The 18,967-nt window shown below is 49.0% G+C and overlaps 1 protein-coding gene and 1 long non-coding RNA gene across 5 annotated transcripts in view; one reads left to right on the forward strand and one right to left on the reverse strand.

Moving 5' to 3' along the window:
• The first annotated feature begins 100 nt into the window (after positions 1-100).
• On the forward strand, positions 101-9,112 carry LOC112402390 (uncharacterized). Its single transcript, XR_003003699.1, has 4 exons — positions 101-148; positions 1,993-2,152; positions 3,788-3,941; positions 8,977-9,112. It is a non-coding gene; the product is annotated as an uncharacterized LOC112402390 (long non-coding RNA).
• KDM2A (lysine demethylase 2A) overlaps positions 6,342-18,967 on the reverse strand; it is a 104,470-nt gene continuing 91,844 nt past the window's right edge. For all 4 annotated transcript variants that reach the window (XM_024749278.1, XM_024749277.1, XM_024749276.1 and 1 more), the window contains 9 exons: positions 18,551-18,634; positions 16,837-17,106; positions 16,172-16,303; positions 14,514-14,603; positions 11,883-12,595; positions 9,819-9,982; positions 9,066-9,224; positions 8,270-8,485; positions 6,342-7,839 (listed from right to left, as the gene is read on the reverse strand). In XM_024749278.1, the coding sequence (XP_024605046.1) occupies positions 7,658-7,839; positions 8,270-8,485; positions 9,066-9,224; positions 9,819-9,982; positions 11,883-12,595; positions 14,514-14,603; positions 16,172-16,303; positions 16,837-17,106; positions 18,551-18,634 (2,010 nt within the window). In that variant the 3' untranslated portion in view covers positions 6,342-7,657. The remainder of the gene's footprint in view (positions 7,840-8,269; positions 8,486-9,065; positions 9,225-9,818; positions 9,983-11,882; positions 12,596-14,513; positions 14,604-16,171; positions 16,304-16,836; positions 17,107-18,550; positions 18,635-18,967) is intronic.

The raw sequence follows: 18,967 nt of genomic DNA on the forward strand, positions 1-18,967 counted from the left end.
GCCCCGCCCCAGCCCTGCCCCAGCCCCCGGCCGCCTCCCGGGGCCGTTCCCAGCGCGCATGCGCCTCGACGTCCGAGGCTCAGCCTGTCGGTGGGTCGTGCTGCGTTCGCACCGTGGGTGTCTGTGCCTTGACCCTCTCAGCCCGCCAGTGAGTGACCCAGTCAGGGTCTCGTAGCCCCCACCGGCCCCACTGTGGCGACTGGTACTTGCCGTGTCAGGGGGAGGGAGGATGTGTGCGGAAAAGACCTGGGGTCAAATGCTAGTGCCACTTCCTGCTGCCTCTCTGGGTGCCTTAGGCAAGTTACTGAACCTATCTGAGCACTGCCTTTCTCATCTGTACCCGGGGCGCCTCCCTCCTGGTCTCACTGGATTGTTTTGAGGATAAACGGAGATGATGTGTGTGCAGTGTCGAGCCGAGGGAGATGGCTTGCTGAGTGGCCACTGTCCTGAGTACCTTGGGCCTCACTTGTGCCTCTCTCTCAGCGTCCTCCATGGTCTCTTTTCTCTCATTTCTCTTCTCCCCTCCTCCTTTCTCTATCTCTTTCTCTGCCTTTCCTTTTCTGGGTCTTTCAGGGTGTTTCTCTCTGGGTCTGTGTCTCCTTCTGCTTCTCTCCCTCTGTCTTGCCATCCTAGCACTGTCATGGCACAGTCTGGGGTCATAGCAGCTGGACTTCCTGCCCCCCTTGTAGCTCTCTGGAGTGGGGTGGGTGGGGAGGCAGAAGCGCCAGGCTGAGGGCAAAACAGGTCCTCCCCGACGTTGGGTGTCTGCTCTCACTGTTTCCTGCCCGTACATGGGTGTCAGTCAGCACTGAGGTTTCCTTTCCGGCCTGGCACCTGGAAAGGTGGCGGTAGGGCGAGTCTCCCCAGCCAGCAAGTGCCAGGCCTGCTCTGCTGCTGGCCACCCAAATGGCACTTAGCACAGAGGTGGCCTGCGAGGGTGGGGGGAGCTGGTATTGGCCCTCTCCCCAGGTCTAGCTACATCATTTGTGGGGTCCACTGCAAATAAAATGCATGTCCTCTTGCTCAGAAATTTCAAGATGGTGACAACAGTGCATTAAACTAAGTGTGGGGCCCATCTGAGGGCAGGGCCCCGTGTGACTGCGTGGGTCACTCGCCCATGAAATTGGTCCTGCTTCCCTCTCCTATAAGTCCACTTTTCATTATGCTCAGTAAATTTCCTTATCGCTCGACTCCCAGGGCAGATGAAGGGGGGAAGCAGAGCGAGCTGTCTAGCCCCACCCTTAAGAAGTTCAAAGTGCCATGGGAGGGCTTCCCTGGTAGCGCAGTGGTTAAGAATCCGCCTGCCAATGCAGGGGACACGGGTTCAAGCCCTGGTCCAGGAAGATCCCACATGCCACGGAGCAACTAAGCCCGTGTGCCACAACTACTGAGCCTGTGCTCTAGAGCCTGTGAGCCACGACTACTGAACCCACATGCCACAATTACTGAAGCCTGTGCGCCTATAGCCCGTGCTCCGCAACAAGAGAAGCCATCGCAATGAGCAGCACATGCACCTCAACAAAGAGTAGCCCCTACTCACCGCAGCTGGAGAGGGCCCGTGCGCAGCAACGAAGACCCAACACAGCCAAAAATAAATAATTAAAAAAAAAAAAAAGTGACATGGGAGGGGGTGTGGACAAACACCCAACCTGGTTGCTCAGCAGGCACGAGGGAGCTGGGGTAAAGCCTCAAGCTCCAGAGTCCCAGGCCCAGAATTCACGTATGTCCCAGCCCTGCCACTGACCCTTCACTTTACCTCTCTGAGCCTTGGCTTTATAGAATGAAGACACCTGCCCACCACCCCCTGCCCTGGCTGGGGTATGGGCATGAAATGCTATTGCTTGTACACAGAGGCTAGGGAGCAGGGCGGATAGGACCAACTCTGCAGTCAGTCTCCAGGTTTTACTAGCAAAGACACTTTAGGCAAATGTCTATAACTCAGTTTCTCAAATTTAAAAGGAAGATAATAATAGACTTGCTATGTATTTACAGTAGCCAAGACATGGAAGCAACCTAAATGTCCATCGACAGATGAATGCGTAAAGAAGACGTGGTACATACATACGCAATGGACTACTCAGCCGTAAGAAAGAACGAAATAAAGCCACTTGCAGCCACACGGATGGACCTAGAGATGATCATACTAAGTGAAGTAAGTCAGACAGAGAGAGACAAATACCACATGATGTCACTTATATGGGGAATCTAAAATATAACACAAGGGATTTCCCTGCTGGTCCAGTGGTTAAGACTCGGTGCTTTCATTGCCATGGCCCCGGGCTCAATCCCTGGTCAGCGAACTAAGACCCCACAAGCCACGCAGCACAGCCTTAATTAATTAATTAATCAAATATGACATGAACTGATTTATGAAACAGAAACAGACTCACATAGAAAACAAACTTATGGTTACCAAAGGGGAAAGGAGGTGGGGAGGGATAAATTAGGAGCTTGGTTAGCAGATAGAAACTACTATATATAAAACAAACAACATGTCCTACTGTATAGTATGGGGAACTATATTCAATATCTTGTAATAAACCATAATGGAAAACAATATGAAAAAGAATATGTATATATACATGTATAACTGAATCACTTTGCTGTACACCAGAAACTAACACAACATTGTAAATCAACCATCCTTAAAAAAAAAAAAGTAGAGTTGCTGCAAGGATTCGGAGTTACTTCATGTAGGTGCTTAAAACAGTGGTCAACACATAGTAAGGCTCAGAAGATGCCAGCTGTTTTTACTATGTTGTTGCCTGTGAAAGGTACAGTATGTCCAGGTTAATCCCTTCTGGTTGGTGGAGAAACAGGAAGGGCTTCTGGAGGAAGAGGTGTTTGAAGGAAGGATAGATGTGAGGGTGACACACCCTGAACACAGCAAGCCTGGTGACTACAGAGGTGTCCAGTTTGAGGCCTCTTAGAAGCACCTACCACCAACCTGGTGCTTCTCATTTTACGGATGCCAGTGGCAGGATGAGTTTACACATGACTCTGGAGTGTTACACATGAAGACTGAAGATTTTTGTGTGTGCTTTAGGAAGACTCATAGCTGAATACAGGTTAGATTGGAAACAGGCCAAAAAAAAAAAAAAAAAGCTGGTAGCATTAACACAAGAAAGGAGGGGAAAGATGTATGAGGTAGTGAATTTGGAGAACATGACAACAAACTGGCTGTACTGGGGAGGCACAGGCCTCTGGGTATCCAAGCTACTGGGAACACTCAACCCTGTTGCTTGGGCATCTCTTATGTGCCAAGCTCTGCGCCAGCTGCTGGGGATGACATGGTGAGCAACACAGTCTGATCCCTGTCCTGGTGGAGCTTCCCAGCTAGCTGGGGAGACTGATTTTAAAGGAGTCCTAAAAACCAGCAGGGTGCTATGGCAGCATATGCTCCAGTCTTGAGCAGGGTGGGAGATGGCTTCCCAGAGGAAGTAACATGTAAACTACGGAAGGTGTACCAACAAAGGGAAGAGCAAAGGCCCAGAGATGGTGGCACTGAAGTTAGCTGTGAGGGTGGAGGGGAGTAGGAGGGGCAGATGGTGAGTGAGGAAGCTTGGACTTCATCCTGAGACAGACACACTAATGGGTTTTAAATAGAGAAGTAGTCAAATCTGAGAGAAATGTTCTGGCTGCCAACATGGAGGACAGGGGGCTGGCCTAGAGGCTGGGAAGCCTCAGGGCTCCTGCTGGGGTCAAGGTTCTGGACAATGCTGGCTTCACCTAGGGTGGTAGGCGTGAGGTCATCGAGAGGTGGACGATGGGCTCTTGTGATATTTAGGTGGCAAAATTGACACTCTGCCTTCCCCTGCAACATGGAACATGGCCACATCCACATCCAACCTCAGGAAGTGGACTGGGAACCAGCTCACCGTCCAGGACCCTGTGCTTTTCCAGAATGTGCAGCAGAATTGGAGATGGTCCTTAACAGCTTGGTGAGTAGGATGGGCAGGGATCCCCAGATGCCCTGAGGGTAGTGATGAGAGCCTCCTCAAGACCTCCCGGATGGGATTTCAGCTCTCCTGAGATGGTGCAGTCAGGGCTGAGGGCAGCACGTCAGACATTCGTCTAAAGGCTGGAAGCCTGTACTCAATAAGCAGCAGGGCAGTGGGACAAATGCCGAATGGAGCCTGCCTGACACACAGCTTGTGCAGTGACCTCGAACAGCATTGTCCTTGAGGCCTGTTCTACAGCTGTAGTGGTTGGAGGTTGGCCTCGGCTAATGGCTATCGAGGATGGCGAGATTAGAAATCCCCAGGCCCGCTCTCAGGAGAGCATCACAGGGGTCCTTCCCAGCTCTCCTTGAGGACTCTGTAGGGCCACTCCAAGCACTGCTTTGTGAGGAAGGGGTGGGGGTCCAGTAACCTCATACTTAAATTTTCACACCGATTAAAAAGTTCCCCTTCATGAAGTAAAATGTTTTGGTGTTTCCATAAGCAAGTGCTGCTTTTTGACATTCAAAAAAGGAAGGCAAGACAAGTAGTAGAGGCACATAGCAGTTCTGCTGCTAACTCGGGACTGAAGCAGGAACTGCGGGCCTGGGGCGGGGGGCGGGCGGGGCGAGTGGGAGGCGAGAGCCTGCAGGACCTTCTGACTCTTCCTCTTTCACGTGGACGCACACACACACCAAGGCAGAAAAGGTTTTGTTGTTGTTGTTGTTGTTTTTAAAACCTTTTTATTAAAAAAAAAAAACAACCAAATCAAAATATTTCCCATTGGAGGCTATTTCTTTTTTTGTCTTTTAAAAATTTTATTACACAAATATCTCCCATTCCCACATGTCAGAGGAAAGATGTCCTTGCTCTTTCTAAAACCAATAGTGGAGAACGTTTAGAAAACAAAAGTCCAACTAGCTTCCCTCCTTCCCTGGCCCAAAATAACCCCAATGTGTCAACTGAGATAGCATGACTTGTCCCCTTAATGCTTACATTTAATTTAATTTTTTAGCACAACATTGGAGATTGACTCTAAATCAGCAACAAAAAATATATATTTACAATATTTCTCCGAAAAACAAAAACACAACCAAACCCTTTAAACATAGTGACTTTAGGAGTTTTATTTATGGAGCAGTTATTTTTTAATCACCAAGTGATTTTATATTATATATATATATAAATTTTCTTCCTTTCCTTGTGGTCTTTCGCCCCGGTGCTCGGAAAGATGGAGGCAGGGTGTCTGGTCCCGCGGTCTGAGGAAGGCAAGCTCTCCTGGCAAGGCCGTGTCTAAGAGCAGATTGCAGGAAATTTGGCGGAACTCCCAGGTTCCTCTGTCCCCAAAGACAGACATTTCTTTCCTCCACATGGACCAACCCTCACCTCTAAAAACCATTTTCCCCCTCACAGTCCCAGAGAAAAGGAAAACCCAGCAAGGGCACAGGTCCATTGGCTGCCACTCCTGAGCTCCCTTTTCTGCTGACCAATTTACGTGCGCGGTAAAAATGCTTGTTTTTCCAAACCAAAAACAAAAATAGAAACCAAAACCCAAAACAAACCATCAGCTTGGAAATTTCTGTAGATGAAACGTCCCAAAGTCAGAGGCACTCTCCCGGCACAATCCCTGCTCTGAAGGGGTCTCTCCACCTCCCCTTTTATAAAAAGACAAGAAAACAAAACAAAGTAATCTTTTCAGTATTTTCCACAGGAGCAACCAAAAAAAGGCAGGAAGCTTCCAATTATAGGTCATTAACAATAATATTAATAAGGTTTTTGCTCAATACCCAGGGTTCTTTACAGAGAAGTTCCCCTAACTGAGGCACTCTGGAATAAGTCACTGGCATTTCCTCAAAGTTTCAGCCCCAGTTGGCTGGGGCCTGGAGACCAATGGAAGGGGCAGAGGGTCACGGGAGCAGACTGCTGCTTCTAAGGTGCAGCCAAGAGAATCAGCAGATTGGAAGAAACAGACACAATGCCACCCCCTCCCAAGACCCAGTTTTCTCTTAGGAGGCCAGTCAACGCCAGGGTCAAAGCTGGGCTAGGTGGCAAAGAGGGAGCCCCTCTGCCTCTATTGCTTTGGAAGTGGCAAGGGTGCATGTGGCATCTCTCCTTGGGGTGGCTCACACTTCAGACCCCTGGTGCCTGGGCTCCTTCCCCTCCCCCAAAGGGCTTCAGGAGGAGGAGAGCCTGAGACTGGGCTGCAGGAAAGGGGCCAGGAAGGGATGGGCTGGAGGACGAGAAGGTGGGGCAAGGTTGTGCTATCTCGCTATCCTTACAGATGGGGAGCAGAGTGCAAATCCGCATCTATCATTTATAAGCTCTTGCCACAGGCTGCTGCTACTGAGCATCTCCTCACACACTTAAATATTGACCCAAAAGAAATTCCGACCTTTCTTTCCATTTTTTTTTTTTTTTAAAGTGCAAAAAGCTCTCTGCTGCCCTAGAGAGAGGATCTTTGGACAGGCCGTTCAATGCAAAGTAAGAGGGGGCAGCTGATGGGGCTCGACACAGGGCGGTGGAGTGGGAGATACCACGCTCCCCTCCTTCCCTCCACACACACGCTTACTACACTCAGCCACACACACAGAGGCACATGCACACCCCCTTCCATGGCTGCAGGCAGAGGGCAGGTGACTGGCTTCTAAGCAGGACCTCCCACCCCTCCAAAGGTGCCAGATCAGTGAGCCACTGGGGCTAGACACAGGCCTGGGCTCTGGTGGCTACGGGACACCTGAGGCCCGGAGCCTGCTGGGAGGCAGGGGGGGACTTGGCCTAGTTCTCTGATCCCCCCCAGCTGGGGGAGATAGGCTGCTCCCTCTGAGGACACGCATCCTGGGAAAGCCCTATTCAGGTGGGAATAAGGTAAGTGTGGAAAAGGGCAGGGCAGGCCAAAGAAGGAGGGCAATGGGGAGATGGTGCCTGTCCCAGAATCTGCCTGGGAAGCAATAAAATGGGGGTGTCCCTGGGGTAGACAGTTCCAGCTCCTCTGAAGAGCCTCAACCCCAATAAGTGCAACAAGGACTTCACAGAAACTAGCAGGCAAGTCTGGGCTGGGGGAACCTCATTATGTGAACTACCACGAGCATCGGACAGGATCAAGCTAAAGGAGAGGAGAGGAGGGAGAGCACAGACACAACAAGAGGTTTCAGACACCTCAACAGCACCAGTGTGATCTGCATGGGGCTGGCATTCCTGGGGCTGCTGGCCCCTCCTGCGTAAGCCGGGAGAGTGTGATGGAGGAGAGACACGCACTGGACACCATAAGGAGAACCTGGCCACGGAGACAGGGCCACTTTCTTCCCTGGGAGTTTGCTCAGAACCAGGCACTGCTGGGGACCATGGATGGGGAGGAGGACCCCAGGGCCCAGTGCAGATGACGGTTGCACAGACACCCCAAACTGAGAGCCCAGCCTCCTGGCAGGCGAGTGAGCGAGTGGGTGAGCAAGCGAGCAGGCACTGTGACAGCACACAGCCTGTGCTTTCCCCTCAGATCAATTTGCTACCCCCTTCTCCTTAGGAGGGAGAGAAGCAGGCAGGTAAGCCTGGTGTCCACCACCCTCTCTGCCCCGGCTGTAAGGGAAGGGCTCAAGGGACAGGAGAGCAGAGAGGGAGTGTGACGCTGGCCTCAGAGCCCGTGCAGGGTCGGGGAGAGAGGCTCTCCTGGCTGGGGAGTCAGGGGAAGATCGGTTTCCTGTTCAGTCTGGGCTGGGTGTGTCTTAGCTGATCTTCTGTATCAGCTTCTCGTCAGACAGGCAGTAGAGACTGTTGATGGACAAGTCTGAGATGAAGTGCTCGCAGGCTTTTCGGGTGATCTGCTTGCATCCTCGAAGGTCGATCAAGGTGACATTGGCGATGCGCCGTAGGTAGATCAGGGTCTGGTCTGTCAATTTATTGCAACCTGTGGGGAAAGTGACCACAAGGACAATGCTATGTACACACAGCCACAGGAGCCTCAATTTCCCAGCTTGCCCTCAAAATCCTAAAGAAGCCCCCTTTTTCCCATAACTACCTGGCTCAGAGACCAGAAGTGCCATCAGCACGGCGGCCTCTGAAGGCCCCCTGCCACCGCACTCCCTGCACTGCAAGGCTCACCAAACTGCAGCTGGGTGGTGGCCGTGCTCTTAGGCACCTGACAACTGCTCGAGGCCTTGGGTCCCATCAGTTACAAAAGGGACAGAGTTCCATGTCCTTGTCCAGATGTCAGGAAACAAATTAACATGGTTTAGTCAACAGACCATGTTTTTTCTGTTCCACCGGTCAAGCTCCAAGGAGGGCTGGGCTTCTGGGAGGCAGGGGGCAGTTTGTCACAAAACATCACAGCGCCATACCTGCCATGTTGAGCTCTGTGAGGGAGTAACGAGTGGAAGACCCAACAGCGGTGAGTAGATTGGAGGACTGATCTGTCAGGTGGCTGCAGTGACTGAGGTCGAGTCGAGACAGGAGGGGCATGTGGCGAATGATGAGGCGAAGCGTGGCATCTGTGATGTCAAGGCCCGCCAGCCGGAAGTCAGTCATGTTCCGGAGCTTGCTGCGATTGTCCTGACCTGCACAGGCAAGAGAAGGGCCTAGATCAAAATTCTCAACTCTAGTCCAGCTCCAAAGCTGCAGGCAGCTTCAGCTACTTGCTGGCCAGGCCCCCCTGCAGGGGTTAATAAGCAGAACTGCCCACACGCTTCCCTTCAGGGAGTGAGCAGTGCGTGGGGGCCGTTTCTAGGAAACCAGACACGTTTTCTTTCTTCCCAGCTGCTGGACTGTGCCTCACTTACACAGCAAAGGGGTATGTGTGGAATGCTCCTCTCCTTCCCACACTCCCGCACTTTTCTAGACTATCATGGAAACAGCTTTCAATGTTCTACCTCAACCATGAAGCCTTCCTGAGCTTCCTCGGGCTTATACTCTCTAAGCCCCAAGCTCCACTAAGCCACAAAATGGACTTACTCCTTTCTTTGTTGGTAGTTATCTATAAACAGGTAACCTGTACTTGTACGCAGTCCATCACTCTGTTTTCAATTTGCATTTTTCTACTCTTCAACAGCATCAGAACCTTAGCTTCTGGGAATGAAGTTCAGCTGAAAGACAAAGCTACCCCAAGAGGAGCACAGAGAAATCAGGCCCAGAGCATACCTGGTTTATCAGCCGGTGGAGTCAGCAAGTCCCGAATTTGAGGGTCCTTGATTCCTACTGCCCACCGAAGATCAAGGGTCCTGAGAAGGGGGCAGCTGGAGGTGCTGAGGGCAGAGACTGCAGACCAGGAGCAGCCTGCCAGGAGGAGGTCTTTCAGTCCTGCAATGGAAGGAAACAGACACGCAATAATACACTCTACCAGCCCATCCAAAGCCTCAACTACCAGCTGATCAGACCAAGGTAAATAGATGCCCAGTCTAATGGAGAGAGGGACCATGTCCTAATCTTACTCTAGTAATCCAGCTCAAAGACTCCTATGCTTTCCTAAATTACATCTAACTCTGGTGGTAAAATGGACTGCTTAGTTCCTACCAGAGTCATGTAAGTGTGAGTGACTTCCTCTTTATCCAAGACCTCAAAATGCTTAAGGGAACAAGGCCTTACAAGGGGCTGATCAAGGCAACATCTTACTCAAATTTCCTCTTCAGTGGCTATGCTGAGCAGACCTGCAGGGCTGGCAGCAGCACCTGATCCCGTTCTCTTCATTGTCTACTGCAGTGATTGGCCTGCCAGTCCAGAGTGGCACCGTGGGGACTGGCAGTTAAGATGGCCCAGGCTAAGTGTCTTGCTAAGCAGAGAGGCAACAATGGCACAGACTGCTGCCCTAAATTGCCCTAAAGCAATTCTTAGAAGCGCTGCCAACAACGCAGCTTTCCCTGCCTGCCCTTGGAAGGACAGCACAGGGCTGCTCACCTGGCAGCCTATTGACGAGCCACGTCAGTTGTTTTTTGGAGATGTTGGTCCAACTGAGGTCGAGGCTAACTGGCTGCCTCTTGATGATGCCACTGAGAGCCTGGGGTACAATAGCCTTACACCTACTCAAGTCAATTTTTGTCCAAAGTCTCTTGTCGCAGCACCTGTGACAGAAGGAAAGAGAACTAGCTGTCAATACCTGATGTCCCTTGTCAGAGGAACTTCATCACAGGCTGCTGGAGGCTTCTGGGAAAAGCAGAGCACCTGGAGGATTCACCTTCTCTAGATTCTTCTACATGCATACAAGGATCATGCCCTGTCATTTTTTTGCCTCAGAGAATAGGGATTACTTGACCAGTTCACCCTGATTTACTCTGGATGGGCTGAGAACACAGCACAATTGTTAGGGACACACAGTGAAACAATGTACTATAACCCCTCATTTGCATTAAAATGGTATGGCTCCCAGCAAAGTATATATAAGGGAACGTCAACAAGTTTTTTGACTTCTTACTGCTGGAAGCTACTAGGCCTCCCTCTACTCTCTCCCTCAACACAGTGTCTCCCAGCTGCCTGAGACACAGGGCGCTACGTGGCACATCCACAGTTCATTTTGCCTTGAGCTCCACAAAGAGCCATTACTGTATCAGGTCGAAAGAGGCTCTTTATTAAAATCAGGCCTGGAGAGTCCTCTACCACCCTTGGGTTTCAGTGCTATCTTTACATTTTCTAGCCAGTCCAGACCAGAACTGAAAGGGAGAGGCCTGCCCTTCCACTGTAATCTACAAGTCCATAGGCCACAAATAGCACTGCAACATGCAGGCTTCTGTTTAATATTTTATAGTTCCTGCTCCCCAGCCTGGCTCAGAGTCTGGCTGGCAGGGGAAGAGGAGACGGCACATAATGCGAGTCTTATGTGGCTTGGCCTGGAAACTGAGGGATAGAGCCAGGCAGGCCCACTAGCCCTACGAAGAGAAATATTAGGAGAATTTGGGTAGATCACATATTAATTCAGATTTGGGAAATAAACTCAAGTTTGCAAAGAATGGAGTCTTTATTTAAAGACTGAAAAAACTTCACCAATGGCACATGAAACTTCTATGGCAGAAACAGGCTGCTTACAATAGAGCAGGGGATCTCAAACTTTAATGTGTATCAGAATCCCCTGGTGGAGAATTTATTAAAAACAGATTGCCCGGCCCCGCCCCCGAGGTTCTGATTCAGTAGGTCTGAGATGGGCCCTGAAAACCTGCACTTCTAACAAGGTCCCAGGTGATGTCACTGGTCCAGGCATCACACTTTGAAAACTACTGTAACGGGATTTGACCCAGATATAAAGGGTATGTCCTAGGGTCCAGGAGCTTAAAGGAAAACAATGCCCAGTGGAAATCTTTATCACCTCTAGGGATCCCCCCCCTCCCTTGTCTTAACGTTTAACTTGAGAAGAAATGGCAGGTCTCACTAAGAAGGACAACTAAGTCTCAGGAAGCTTCAACACTGAACTGCTTGCTGGAGAAAGGAATTCCGATCCAGGTTTAGAGGATGAGAATTAAAACTATGGCAAATTGTGAGCCTGTGAGCACCTTCAAAGTGTTTTAAAAGCATGTATACCTCTCTCATTAGATGGAGACATAACTGAGGCAGGGGCTTAACAGCAGTCATCTGTGTCACCAGCACCAGGAGAGTGACTGGCATATCACAGGCTCTCAACAAATGTATAACAAGTTCAGTTGACTGGGGGGTAGGGGGATTATGACTCTGAAGTTTTAGCACAAACTACAAATCCATCCCCCAGGCCCAAATGTACAAATCCATCCTTAAGTCCAGTAAAGAGAGATGGGAAAGTAGCAGGGAGAGGATGCAAAGGGCCAAATTTCCCCAATGACACCTGCAGGCACAACTGGCCACATATTTAACAGGACCCACCGTCTGGGGAACAGACTGGGTTGATTTAATCCTTTAGGACCCGACAAGCCTCCAGATGCCAAGACACATGCTGTTCTCATATGGAAACCTGCCACCTACTCCCGTACCCCTATTCCTGATCCCTGTATCCCTGCTCACCATTTATACCACGTCTTGCACACTCGCATACATTCACAAAGTTCTCTGCGGCTGAGGTAGCGGAAGACAGACATCCAGACCTCCCGCTGCATCCAGCTTTCGTCTCCATCCTGAGCCCAACTGCCCCGGCCATTCAGCCTGGCTGCACCCCCCTCCTCTGCACTGTCATCTTCCTCCTCCTCCTCCTCCTCTTCCTCCTCCTCTCCCCCCAGCCCCTCCTCATCCCCACGCTGGGGGGTTCGGGCTGGGCAGTGCTGCACTAGCACACGGGGGGAATGGCGAAGGTTGGCAGAGGAGGCCGTGATGGCCTGCAGCTTGGGCACAATGGATGTCCCGTGGAGCTCTTTGGTGGGCCTCTGTAGCGTGACAGTGAGGTACGATCCCCGGATCTTGGCTTTCTCAACTTCAGACAGCTCCTTTTTGCCGCTGGGATTGTTCTCCTTTTCCCGTACCATGGTGCGCTCTGTGGCCTGCAGCCGCAGCAACTGCCGCCGTTTGAAGCGCTCATCGCGGCTGGCACTGTGGTGGTCGCTGGGGCCGGCCCCAGGGGATGAACGAGTCACCACGCCCCGGGGGGAGGCCGGGTCGTGGATGAGCTGCAGCATGGAGGTGGGCGAGTGAGGTGGGGGCGTGAGGGGCTCGTCGCAGCTCCGCAGGGGCCGCAGGACTTTGGCTTGCACGGCTTCTTCGTCGCTCTCTTCCATTTTCCGCTTCTGCAAAACAGGCCCCCAAACGTCACATCAGTGCCTCATTTCTTCAAAACCCTCTACACTTACAGGGTCAACCTCACTGTTGCTCTCAGAGGACTAGCGAGAAGGCAGGCCACTGCTTTTCTACGGGGAAAGGGATCTCTACCTGCTGCAGGGTGGTCATCTCCTCCGTCTGCAATCTAGACTCTGCCAGGATCAGCAACTGAGCTCACGTCTGTGCTGGAGAAAGCTGATTACAGAGCAAAACCCTCGAAATAGGTCACTTGGGAAATCTACCTGTGACAGAAAGGTCTGTGTCCAAGTACAGAGGAGTGGGATCCAAATTTGGGCTGCATGATTCCATAGCCTGCCCTATTCAGCTCTTGTCCCAATTTTTTGGTTATAATTCCCTGGGTAAAGAAATCCTTTAAAGAGGCCACAACTCTACCCCTATGCCATCTGACCATTTTAAACACCCAAGAGATGCTGCTGTTGGAAGAAAAGCAGCCTACATATATATCTGAACTAGAATGCTGATTGTGATAGCAGTAAACACTACTGACTTTTAGCTCTACCAGGGTCTAAGCTCGACCCTACCAGGCTGCTTCTTCCACTCAGTGCCCCACGCTGTCCCGGGAGACCAACCACAGGTGAGAGATTATGCTGAGAACGAGAAACTGCACTGCTCCCAGAGGAATCTCCTCAGGATGGAAATGAGGAATTCAAGTTTGGTGAAGCCAACATCTCACAAAAAAAGCACAACCTCACCCTCTGCCACTTGTGCTCACCGGTCACTTGTCCCTTCCTGGAGCCCGCCTGGCTCTGCTGCAATGGAGCCTAACCAGTGTGCTCCACTAGGTATCACAGCAGTAGTTCAGATTTCCTTTAAGGAGACATTTTGTGTCCCTATGCAACAATTCTGCTCCCTTTTCTCCTTATATTCTTAGATCACTATGGTTGGAAGAGAATGACCAACTTTTGGGTGCTGGCTTTTACAGTGCATTAGAAGGTAATACTAAACAAAGTATCTGCCAATCCATCTGCTATAGCAAGCGCCCACCACCACCAGTGAAGACACATGTAAAAGCTATTACTAAAAGAACTTGCTGCTAGTATAAGAACTTGGAATAAGGAGAACTTTAGCACTAGTCAACTCCAGAAATCTTTGCCCTCAAAGATATTTAGACTGAAAATTCAATGACCTCAGTGCCTAAGTGGGAAGAAAGAGAAAGAAAACAAGGAAACATGTCCCTACTCCTGCGCAGGGTACCTGGAATCATCCAGGTAATCAACCAGTGCATGGATGACTGACACGAAGCCAACGGCCTCCTCTGTATGTGCCCTTAACAGGTCTTGCCGTCCTGGCTGGAGTAACCAGCGTCTTTTTGGTCCTTTGACATTACTGGTGACCACTGGACCAGCAACAGTAGTAGCCTGGGGCCAAGGTCATGGCACTGATCCCCTCCAGAGGAGGGACGGCCTCTGTAGGACACAATTGGGCACGAGGGCAGGGCTTTCTGCCACAAAGGTGAAGATGACAAAAATGTAAACCTGCCTAACTGGAAACTCCAGTATACCACCGTATTTACCAGCTGACTCGGGTCACTGCCTCCCCTCAAGTTTCATTCCTCATGAGCAGCCCAAGCTCACCTCATTTCCCTCCTCAAACAGCCTAGCTGTGGCTCCTCTTTTTCAAGGGCCCCGAAGTGTAAAAGAACCTCAGGAATTTGCAGACCCCCAAGACCCCCAACAATATTCAATAATAAAAAAACCCACAAAATTTAAAACTCAAAAGAAATATAATTAACCAAAGGAAAAAAAAAGATAGCAAACAAAACAGAATAAAAAATAATCTTGCAAATAAAGATGCAAAGGCAAACGTTATCCTGAGCTTGATGCTTCCTTCCTTCTCACAGTGCAAGACTGGAGAAAGTTCCCTTACCTGGGTTTTCTCTGAGCTGTCCTCCTGGTAGCACTTTGGACACTCCCAGCAATTTGGCAATTCCTCGTTAAGCAAACCCTCTCCATCCATCTGTAGGCAGATAATGATGTTAAAAATCTGTCTCATTTAAAAAACAGACAAAACCCAACCTGTCTCTTAAGTTTCCTTTATCAAACAATAACACAGCCACATGGTTGGGAAGAGTTACCCACTCTTAAACACACTGGTCCACAGGGGAGAAAGATAGAGAACCATCTGGCCTCACTCCCAGACAGTGGGAAACTGGCCATCCTCAGTCTTGGTTACCTGATCAAGTTTAGACTCCAAGAGAAGATTCCCAAGAGTCTGGGTCAATCTGGGGTCTCTTCCCCTGACACATACATTCTCCTGAGGGTCTCATGCCACTTTGTAAAACGAACTGGACACACAGAAACAGTGCCAGTGTGATCTTGACAGTGGGGCATAATGGTTAAGACTTAGTTATGGTTTGGGGTCTCTGTGACTCAACTGTTAAGTGAGGATAAATAACAATACCCATTTTACAGGGTAGTGGTAAGGATTAAATGAATTATGTACTATGTAAAATGTTTAGAAAAATGCCTGGCATGTAGTAAACACTTTGTATTAACCATTGTCATCATCATGAAGATAATACCTTATTTTATCAACTCTAAGATGCATATTTTCATGTTTGAATCTTCTGAAACTGGGCTGCTTCTCACAATTAACAGTGTCTTATAATCACTGTCAGCCAGGTGGCAGTCATGACATAGTTGACACCTTCAGGAAGACCAAGAAAGTACCAGCACCAATGCACTTTAGATTTAAAGAAAACTTAAAGAAGAAACAGGTCAGACCCAACTTCACAGGGTTGTCTTAAAGATTAGACAAGGGAGTATATGTAAAAGAGTGCTTCTTCACTCCGGCTGCACATTAGAATCACTCGGGGAGCTTTTGAACACGCCTGGGCCCAGAGTCCCTGACAGAAGAGTTGACTCAACCTCTGAGGTTGAGGTCTGAACCTTCTTTTTTTTGAACCTTCTAACTACTTTTTTTTGGCTGTGCTGTGTGGCTTGCGGGATCTTAGTTAGTTCCCTGACCAGGGATTGAACCCAGACCCTCGGCAGTGAAAGGACGGAGTCTTGACCACTGGACCACCAGGGAATTCCTGTTACTATTTTTTTTTTTTAAAGCTCTCCGGGTGTGCACCGAGCCTGATACAGACTGAACACACATTAAATATTAGCTGACAGTATTACTCTCACCATCTTTCAGGAACTAATATCCAGAGATAAAATGAAGTACGTAACAGAGGCACTTAAAGGCATGAGGCATTCCAAAACATACTAGGCTATGCCACGATGGCCTGGGGACTCCAAACATACCCACCAGAGGCCAGACTGTAAGCTCCATGAGGGTAGGAACCAGGACTATTTTGTGTACCGGTTTATCCTCAGGGTCTAGCACAGTGCCTGACATTGAATACAGACACTGAATCAAGAGCAGATGTTAGACCACTACATGACCCACAGCTGATGGCCCACAGTAGGGATGCTGCCAGCCTCTCATGACAGATGTTCCACTTTCCTCTGCTCCACTCAGTATCTTTAGACATTCTATAAGCGGAGACCTCATGGGCCCCTTAGGCCTCTCCTCACCTGGAGGCAGCCAGGATGAACAATCTCGTTGCAGACACAGCATTCCATGAGTTTCTTCTCAAAGTCCTGTGTCTCCTCATTTTGATCCACCTCTCCACAGAGGGAACACGTGACTGAGTGAGGCAGTCTGGGCTACAAGAGGACAAAGACAGAAACCAAGAAAAGAGCAGGCTTAGATCCTTATCATTTCAGCTTCCCTTTAACCAAAGATGGACGATTTGGTTCCTGTAATTCTCTAGTAAACACTTAGAGAGCACAGAGACCGGGTGGTGAGAAGAGAGGTTTTGGCAGGAAAAATGGCTAAGGAAGAAAATGGGGAGAGTCAACTAGCTGAGGAAAAGAGATCAGTTTATTTTCAGTTGGCCTGTCCTTGGCCTCTCAGGTCCTTCCTTTCTAATCCACTTAAAGAGGGGACAGACAGCAGTGATTTGCCCTTCAAATGCTGGTCCCTCAGTTGAAAATTGGCTAAGGCTGAAAGATTAAATTCGATTCTTTTAAATATTAGATACCTTCTTTCTAAACCCAGAGAAAAAAGGGACAAAATGAAGAAAGCCATAAAGAGAGCAAAAACTTGTCTTCCCAACTCTGAAGTCTACACTGTGTATATTTCGGTCCCCTGGTACCACCCCCCCTCCCCCATATTCTTTACCCAGCAGATCACTCACCGCCAAGCACTGCCGGAGAACACAGGACTGCTTCATGCGACCAGGGCCCCCAAACTTCTTCATGTCCCTGCAGTAGTGGCAGACACCACACTCTCCTTGCACACAGGCTTTGCATTTTCGACATCGCACTCGTCTCCGCCTGGCTCCTGACACTATGGGGGAGGCAGCAGCTGGCCTCACAGGTGTTAACCGTGGAGCTGGTTTCATAGTGTGAGGCTTTGTGATGGGGATGGTAGGAACCCGCACCTTTGGCCGGGTCGGGAATTTAAGCTAGAAAGAGAAAGCAGTGAGGTCAAACATATCAGGTAGTTTTAAGGACTGGAGGGGGTAGATCACTACACGGCTTGGCAAACTATGGCCAGAGGGCAAACCGCCCACTGCCTGTTTTTGTAAATAAAATTTTATTGGAACAAAACCATGCTCCGTTGTTTATGTTTTGTCCATGGGTGCTTTCAAGCGCAGTGGCAGAACTGAGAAGCTGCAACAGACTGTATGGCCTGCAAAACCTAAAAAAATTATCTTTATTTGTTATATTTATTACCTACACATTATCTTTATGGAAAAAGTTTGCCAATCCCTTCAGACTACTTCAGCCCCATCCCTCTCACTCTGCTTAGCTACCCTTCCCTGAAGCTTTCTATGTACCAAAGTCATTCCAGGGGCACTTTAATATTTCCTTATCCTGAATATTACTACTCAGAATACATTCCTGAAGAAGACAGTAAACTACTTGAGGGTGAGACCAGTCTTGTTCTTTATTATTCCAAATCCAAGCCTACAACCTGGTACACAGGAGACACTCCAATAATAGGTAAGGGCGGAATAAATCTCTAAGGTATATGTTTATAATTTTAGCACTTGTATTTTAGCCTGCTGGTTATCTTTTCAAGAACAAGGACTATGTCTTCCACTTCTTTAATTTCCCACTGTGCCTTAAGTACTTTTCTGACACAGAACACTCAACAGCCAGGGCCAGAAATGCTGTTCTGAGGCAGTCCCATGTGGCCATGCATGAGCCAAGTGGGATGACACTACTTAGGAAGGAGGAAGTGGTTCTTCAAAGACATCTTTTAGATACACACCTTTATATTCTGCCTAAACGTTCCTGGAATGTGATGGCTCTGCAAGTTTTAGCTAGGGAACCAAAGAAGGGCCTAATTTATTTGCCAGACTCACGACCAGGATCAGAATGCTATCACTGACCTTGACAAAGGACAATATGGGAAAAAACTATACAGGACCTGACTGAAGAGGCATGAAAATTCATAACTGACAATTTACTAACTAATGGGTAACTGCTTTCCTCTCTTTTCAATTCAACACTGAAAAGTCCAAATTAAGGGGAAACTTGAGAGTGTGGTCTCACTCCAATATAGACATCTAGCCTTTTAAATGTATATGCAATTATTTTAACTAGTTTTACATCAGATGTATGAAAATAATTGAGTCACTGGGCCAGAAGGATAGGAACTGATCCATTCTTGGCATCTGAACCTGGAGGCAGGTCTCCTAGTTTGACAGTTCTGTTAAGAGAGTCACCTCCAAAGATAGCCAATTATCCTGACTTAAGAGGCAAAACAGAACTGAGTAATGATTTTCTGTCAGTTCACACTAATGCAACCAAAGCTGTCTGCCTCTAGTTGTTCTTTTTCTTCCAGGAACAGTAATGGTTAGCCAGCAAAATGTTTCAGCAGCCTGAAGAATAATTTCTTACCTTATCCCTTTTCGGCCACTGTACAATAGGGACTCCAGTGAGGGCTAACTTGGGATCACTGTTGGCAAGCTCCTCCAGCAAAATCTAAGGGTAAGACAGGAGAGAAGAGGGGAAAAAAGGACATAGTGAACAAAGAGCCAACCACTCCTAACAGCATCCAGACTTAGCCTCAGTCCCCCTAAGCACCAAGGTGAAGGGCAGGCTGGCAACTGTCTATATTTTCCCTTCATATAGAGAGAGACTCACTGCAAAACTAACTGAAGATGGAAAAGAACTCAAACGAGTGCAGTACTATCAAGACTTCAAATTTACCTTTGCTTCTAACCCCATACTTGTGTACTTACTGTAACCACTTATGCTACCACTGTGACAAGTGTTGTCATACAGTTCTATATATGACAGTAAAACTTTACCTCA

This window comes from Neophocaena asiaeorientalis, unplaced genomic scaffold (assembly GCF_003031525.2).
Source record: "Neophocaena asiaeorientalis asiaeorientalis breed wild unplaced genomic scaffold, Neophocaena_asiaeorientalis_V1.1 scaffold43, whole genome shotgun sequence".
In the NCBI taxonomy this organism is placed as follows: domain Eukaryota; kingdom Metazoa; phylum Chordata; class Mammalia; order Artiodactyla; family Phocoenidae; genus Neophocaena; species Neophocaena asiaeorientalis.